Raw genomic sequence first — 7,567 nt, 5'->3', positions numbered from 1 at the left:
GAATTCGTCCACGTACCTCATCAAGCTCTTGATTTAGGCCTAACAAAAATTTGTAGATGCGTTCTCGATCTTGAATCTGCTTGTACCGCTGGCTATCTTCAAGACAACTCCACATCATATCTTCCAGCATGTCAAGTTGCTGCCAATGACGTATGAGTTGGTTAAAATAATCAGTGACAGAAGATTCCCCTTGCCTTAGATCATGAAGGATGCCCTTGATCTCGAATATGGCTAAGGTGTTGTCTTTGTTTGAATAGGTTTCATGAATAGCATCCCAAATCTCCTTTGCTGTCTTGTAGTACATGAAATTCTCCCCTGTTTCATTTGTCATTGAATTCAGCAGCCAGCACATCACCATGTTATTTTCCGCCTTCCATGTTCGATAATTTGAGCTCATCTCCTCAGGTTGTACGGCAGCTCCAGTTAGGTAATCTTCTTTACCTTTTCCGCAAACGAAAATCATGACAGAATGAGACCATTGATTGAAGTTGTGACCGGTAAGTTTATGACCGGTGATGAGAAGAGTTCCACCTTCGGATATATTGATAGGTTGGGTAATGTGAGGAGAGTTCTGAGCTCTAGGATATGAGGTTTCACTCTCAACCTCACTTGCCATGGCAGCTCTAGGGTATTTTGTCATGGTGGAAACTCTCAGAAATAAGGTAGAAGAGAATGGTCCAGATTGTGCTATGATACCATGAAGAAATTCAAGAGAAATTGCTCTGAGTTTTTTTATTCTCCAGAGAATGAATATGTACATGAGGCATCTCACCTTTTTATAGCTGCTACATCACCTAAAACATAATAAACAAATTCCTAAAAGCTAACAAACAAATCTGGAAAAATAAAAACTGGAAAATCTAGAAAATCTTGAAGATCTGGAAAATCTGGAAAATTTGGAAACAAAATAACCAGCAAATCTGATTCTGATTTTCAACAGTTAGTTTGCTAGAGCAGCCAATTAGTTTGCTAGAGCAGCCAAAGACTATTTATCTTGAGAGAACTCTCCAAGCAGCATGTTTGCCGAGTGGATGAATAAATTTAGTCAGAGTAACGAGGATGGAAGAGCTAAATGGAGAGGATAGCATTCGTGATGCTTTGAACTGGATTCATCCATACTATGGGCAAACAATTGATAAGGTTAGATCCATTTACTTTCCTTAATTTTGCCAAAGCTGACATTGCATAGAGTTTGTTTTCCTCAGCGATGCAAAAATTGGTGCAACATTTGACATTTGAGACACTCTCTATCTCTGGATCGTCTTTCGTGCCACCATTTTAATATTCTTCCTGGTTTACCATATCCCACTAGGTCTTAATTTTCGCCAGGAGCACGTGTATTTTTTACTTATTTGTAAACAGCGGCAGTCTATATATGTAGCAGGAATCGAACCACTTCCTGTTTTTTCACTTTCTGGGTTGGTGGCCAGCCATTTTGGAAAATATACTTGGCATTTCGAAGAAACATCCTAAAAGTAGGACCACAAATAATGATCTGAAAGTTGCAGTTATGAAGAATCTACAAGAAAATTCGTTAGTAAGTTTTCCAGCATTTTCGTTCCTCACAGTTGCATGTGTTCAACAAGGAAATGGGCAGAATTGACTGGAGAGGCTAAAACTTTTAATTCCTGTTTGTTTTAAGCTGCAACTTTGACCAAGAATTTTCTTGTCGAAATTATCCTTCTCATGTGATTTTCTTCTCCAGAGTCATGATCTCTTCAGTGGGTCCTTAAAGCAACAGCCTTTTCAAAGATGCTTGTGATGACTTTTCTCTTTGGCTTGTCCAATGTAGTTGCCAAGTTGGACCGGAGTTATTATTTGTCAAAAGACGGGTTGTCAACTTTAGAAAATAATTTACGTAGTTGCTTTCATCTCCACCGTGTGATCGGAGTGTGATTGGGACAATTTATACGTGCTACAAGGCAGAGAACCATGTCCATATTTCCCTGGTTTCACCAATCTTCTCAACTGTACATAAAGCGAGCACTTTTCGCACCCTCTATTGATTAGGCTTCTCTTAACTTTTTCTTTCGTCTTTGGCAATGGAAAAAGTGAAGTTGCATGGTTTCGATAGGGGTGATCGGTTCCCCGGTTCGGTCCGGTTCCACCTTGGGCTGGAACCGGACCGGGAGCACCGGTTCCCAAAATTGCAAACCGTGGACCGGACCGTTGGTCCTAGGACTGGGAACTAGATCGACCATCGGTTCCAGTCCGGTCCGGTCCATCCAACAAAATCGGCTCTACTTTTTGCACTAAAGATTGACCGCGCTCGGACCGATCAATCCATTCGGTTCTCGAGCAATTCAACAAAACTAATCACACATGTTTCCACGTGCAAAATATTCAAATGTGATTCACACTTCGTGTGTTTCACACTTAACTTTAACCATGAAAGCCGTGAATAATTTGGCTAAAAGTTATGCATGGCTTAGATTTTATAGACAATCTTTACTCTTTAAATGTTTAGTCAATGTGGGACTCTTGGAGGCTTGAAGTGCCTTGTGGGTCTCTTGGAACTTTAGTCCACATCAAGTAGAAGATGAAACTGATAGAAAATGAGAAAGAAAATTGACAAAAACTGAGAAGGAATTGGAGGAATTTTCTGTATTGTGTATTGCTGTGTTTGTACATGTATTACACACCTATTAATAATACAAGAAAAGAGTATGATAGGAAAGAATATACAAAATATGTTGTTTCCTATACTACTGTCCTAATATCAATCTCATGGATTCATAGAATCAATTAACCGTATTTAGATAATTAGAATAAAAAAACAAATCATATTTCCAACAAAAACTAACAATGAGATTTTTTTCTATAAATAAAAGAGTAATAAAAATAGTTTTAATGGTCTCTTGGCCACATAAGATGATGCTACCTCAAATTGCAATTTTAGTTGCAATAAGTTATCATGTTTATATATTTTATTAATTCTATGTATATAAATTATATATAAAAATTTTTGTTTCGGTCCGGTCGGTCCGGTTCGGTCCGGTTCCCACCTTAGAACCGGGAACCGGACCGACCGGCCACCGGTTCCAAGATTAGGAACCGGGAACCGGACCGCCGACCGTGGGAACCGCCCAAAACCGGCCAGTTTGGTCCGGTCCGGCCGGTTCTCGGTTCAGGCGGTTCCCGTTGCACACCCCTAGTTTCTAGCCAAGTCCGTACAGTCACAGAGTGATATGGGCTCTGAAACTGAAAGGCGTGGAATATGAGTACATTGAAGAAGATCTCTCCAACAAGAGCCAATTGCTTTTGCAGTACAACCCAGTTCACAAAAAGATTCCAGTCCTCGTTCATCGTGGGAAACCGATCATCGAGTCCCTTGTTATTCTGCAGTATATTGAAGAAACATGGCCTGAGCCTCCCTTGCTGCCTAAAGATGCTCACGAGAGAGCCTCATCTCGGTTTTGGATAAACTTTACGGCAGAAAAGGTGAGTCTTAGTATGCAACTTTTGCATCTTCAGCAGTAGATCTTCAAGTAATTGATTAGAAGAAGAAACCTAGTCAACCATTATCATTGCAGATATTGCATTGATTTTATTTTTCATGCTATAACCAAAAATCTGTCGTTTTTCAAGTTAATGTAGTTATATCTTTAATCATAGATGTCCCCAAGCATACTTAATCCAAATGGTCTGCTGCCCAAGAAAAAAAAATTATTGCTCCCGTTCGTTTCCCTTTTTGTGTTGAAAATTTGTTGGATTTTCTTCTTGCCGCCTTCCGATTTCAGCACTGTTCTCCTTTTTCTCTGGGAACCTTCTACTCTATTTAACCTGTGAATATCCAAGAACTTCATCTTCTCGCACAATCTGACCTGCAAAAACTGATTCCCACTTTAATTACTCTACCCAAACGTTAGTCCACTTAATCAAGATGCCAAATATCTTACATAATTGCAATGATCCTGTGAGAATAGCTAACATCAGATATTTTCTTTTCCCTTTTTGTTTTTGTTTTTCATTCTTGTAGGGTCCTACCCTTTCCAAGTTCTTGAAAATGTCCCGAGGAGAAGAGAGAGAGAAGGCAACTGAGGAAGTACTTGAAGTCTTGAGGACTTTAGAACATGAAGCTCTCGCGGACAAGAAGTTCTTCGGAGGAGACAACATAGGACTGGCAGATATTACATTTGGATGGTTGGCTTATTGGTTTGAATGTATGGAAGAAGTCGACGATGTGAAATTGCTAAGTCCCACCACTTTCCCTCGTTTGCATTTATGGGTTGAGAATTGGAAGGAAGCTGATGTGGTCAAAGAAAACCATCCTGACCCTGAGAAATTGTTGGGCCATTTTAGAAGGCTCAGGGGGTTCACTTCTCCAAGCTGAAAAGAGAATAAAATAAAGTCATGGTAGTATAATGATGTTGGGAGAAGAGATTGAACCAATGTGGAAAATACTTGTTTGGTCGTGTGAGATCCTCTCGTTTGATATGTGATGACAGATTTTTCGCACTGTTTGGCTCAGTATTTAATCCATTATTATATTTCTCTTGATTTCGCTCATTCGAAAGGGATTTTTCCTGTAAGAACATATTACTATCAGTGAGTCGATTCCTGAAAATTAGGAAATCTTTACCGCATAAAATGCAACACCATTCCATATATGCTCAGGGCGGTTTTTTTTTTTTTTTTCCCACATGAACGCTAAATATTGGGAGAGAACAAGAAATGCAGAGGAAGTAGAATGAGGCATCTTAAACGAGGGAAGCTTGTGTATTGGTGCTCAGAAAGAAAATTAGCATATGTATCTGTCTTCATAGTCAGAAAACCGCAAAATAGAATTCTGAAAATGCTTATATGCACATCAAACTCAGCATGTCAGATACAAAATTTTCCAACTATTTACTAGACAAGGATCACATTTTCTTCTTGCTGTCTTCAGAGATTTCATCCTTACCCTCCTTTATCTTAATTAGGATTACAAAACCAAATCTGTAGTCATACTTTGGTAATACCAAAACCAAATCAGTTGACCCAGAAGCACTTGCCTCAGGTACAAGTCTCTACAGCTAATTTAATATCGATCGTCTTACTTTTATCTGATAGAAATTTGCTAATGCCAATTTGCTTGAAGCATTCCTACTCCTCAAAAGTATTCTTTGAAGTGGGTGTCTGTTCGTCGTTCTCAAATTTGTCCTCCTTTTCAAGGTTAAGCTTGTCACGTGCACGTTTCACACGATTTTCCTTCTCAATTGGGGGAATGAATTTTTTCTGGACACACATTTGATAAGTGTTGACACCTAAATTTTACCATTTTATTTAAGATTTAATTGCATACAAAATTAGGAATTAATCGCTAAAACAAAGGAAGTAAAGAGTAAATTAAATAATTTTCATTAAAATGCATCGTGCATGTTCTCATTAAAATCTATTACACGTAGACATTACGAGCATTTACATAACTATCACTAATTATTGAAATTAAAGATTAATTTATTTAAAAAAAACCAAAAAAAAAAAAAAAACAGCCGGCCAGACTAGGCCCAGTCCTTTTCCATTCTTCTTTCCTCTGCATCTTTTTCTGTCTGGGCCCAAGCCCAACCTCTTTTTTCTTTTCCCTGAGCCCGGCCCCTTCTCTCTTTCCTCTCTCCCTCACGCCCTCAAGCCGGTTTGCTCTTGCAGGAAATGAGCGTACAAAGCAGGGGAAGAGGCAAGGGATCGCGAGGGCAGGTGAGCGTGATCCCAGGGTCGGAGATCAAGCTGGCTGCGACAGGCTGGCGGTGGTAGAAGCCATGCGCGCCTGTCGCTGGCCGTTAAAAGGAAGAGAGCTGGGGATAGGTTGGGAGGAGGAGGGGGAGAGACCCGAGGGGAAAAGGAACCGAGAGAGGGAGAGCCAGAGAGAAAGAAGTCCTCTCCGGCCGGCCGGCCGGCCACGCCCCAAGCTCGCTCGATGGCTCCCGGACGCACCCTCAGGCCTGCTGTCCCTGTTTTCCCCGAGCTACATCCGAGGTAGGCCGTATGCTTGAGTCTTGTTTGTCTTCTCTCGGGCACGTCAAGTCCCAGAGGACTCCGGCTTGGAGGAACGCGAGGCGACTGGACCTAGTCCGATCCAGGTTTGATGAAGGCATGAAGGAGTGCAGGGAAATGGGACATTATAGGGAAAAGACAAAAGAGAAAAAAGAAAGAAAAAATAGAAATTTTTTTTTAAAACGAAAAATTTCATTTTTTTTTATCGGATCCGGGTTTGGGTCGGGTTAGGGAATTAGATCAGGTTTATCCGTCCGAATCCGCTCCTCGAATATTATAATATTAAATATTAAAAATATATTAAATTATTTCAAAAAACTAAAATATTTTTAAAAAAATAAAAAATAATAAAAATTCAAAAAAAAAATTCCGAAAATTCAACAACTTTCAGAGAACCTTAAAAATTCAAAAATTTCAGAAAATAGTAAAAATTCTATTTTAAAAAATTAATTAAAAAATAAAAAAAAATAGAAGATTAAGGAAAATTCAAAAAATTCTCGGAAAAATCCAAAATTCAGAAAATTCTAAAAAATCAGTAGTAATTAGAAAGACACCGAAAAAAAAAAAAAAGATGAAAAAAATGTTTTCAAAAATTCGAAATTCAATTTTTCCAAAAAATCCAAAAATTCTAAAAAAATTTAAAATATTAAAAAATGTTTAAATTAATCTCTTGGGTTATTTTCTCCTAAAAAATGGAAGTCTTCCAATTTATAATCCTACTTAAGGTTGACCAAGCCATTAAGGCTCTACCTTAAGATTTTAGTTGTCCTTAAAGAAGAATACCCTTGATTACGCAATTTTGGTACATTGATTTTGGCTCCCCTTTAGTTTAGTTGGGACTAGTATTCATTTTTTCCTTCATGTTAAATATTTGCTCTCTTATGAAATGTATTTAATGCTTCCTTTGGTTGCTAATTGGTACGTTAATGATGGTGTACCCAGTGGATAGGTATAAAATTAATTTAGATTGCTTAACAAAAACATCCATTTTTTGAAAATGAACAAGATTAGGTGCCGAAAAAGCACTATTTGGTTAATTAGTGTAATCAAATCCCCGAACCTAGATTTTCTTGTTGCATATGAAGTGAGGTAATACTCCTATATCTCACTTGGTTTTTAGCTAACCGTAATAGACTAATGGCGACTCTTTACTACAAAATTCTTATAGGACCTTCCAATGTCACACGAGGTATGGGCTTGGGAGAGCCCGTGCCTGATCATGGGTCATAGGCTCGTCTTTTAGGCAATACCTCTTAACTTATATTCCCTCCCCTAAGTGGTAGGTCGTGACAATAAGAAAAAGAAAGAATTACTCATCCAGATTGGTGAGGCTCAAATTAAAACCAAATGCGATATTTGCAACCCAAGACCTAAAAGTTGGCCTAAAAACCCCATGTTCGGTGAATGCTAGCCTGAAACTGTTCCCCGCTGAATTGCTTTTAGAGTAGGATGATGTATGTGGTAGCAGTTATGGCCTGAGAGCGGATCCCATCCCATAGGTTTTTCGAAAGGGGCAGCACAAGTCGAGGGCCAAGTTGTTCCCAACCTCATGCTCACTCAAAGCTTCTTGGGTCTCCTTCCTACCTTCTTCTCC

General features: G+C 39.0%; 1 protein-coding gene across 1 annotated transcript; it reads left to right on the top strand.

Annotated features, from left to right (window-relative positions):
- The first annotated feature begins 1,059 nt into the window (after positions 1 to 1,059).
- Positions 1,060 to 4,333, top strand: LOC104414194 (probable glutathione S-transferase). The gene is made up of 3 exons (XM_010025233.3): positions 1,060 to 1,140; positions 3,163 to 3,441; positions 3,980 to 4,333. Exons 1-3 carry the CDS (start codon positions 1,060 to 1,062, stop codon positions 4,331 to 4,333), a joined length of 714 nt encoding a protein of 237 aa, XP_010023535.2.
- Positions 4,334 to 7,567: the final 3,234 nt, after the last annotated feature.

This window comes from Eucalyptus grandis, chromosome 11 (assembly GCF_016545825.1).
Source record: "Eucalyptus grandis isolate ANBG69807.140 chromosome 11, ASM1654582v1, whole genome shotgun sequence".
Lineage (NCBI taxonomy): Eukaryota > Viridiplantae > Streptophyta > Magnoliopsida > Myrtales > Myrtaceae > Eucalyptus > Eucalyptus grandis.
The sequence above is the reverse complement of the archived record's forward strand: the minus strand, read 5'-3'. Positions and strand labels throughout refer to the sequence as shown.

Coding starts and splice junctions, on each gene's coding strand:
- LOC104414194 (XM_010025233.3), top strand. CDS start 1,060: ATGGAAGAGCTAAATGGAGAGGATAGCATTCGTGATGCTTTGAACTGG. Junction 1,141..3,162: donor ATGGGCAAACAATTGATAAG/GTTAGATCCATT, acceptor CCTAGTTTCTAG/CCAAGTCCGTACAGTCACAG. Junction 3,442..3,979: donor TAAACTTTACGGCAGAAAAG/GTGAGTCTTAGT, acceptor TCATTCTTGTAG/GGTCCTACCCTTTCCAAGTT.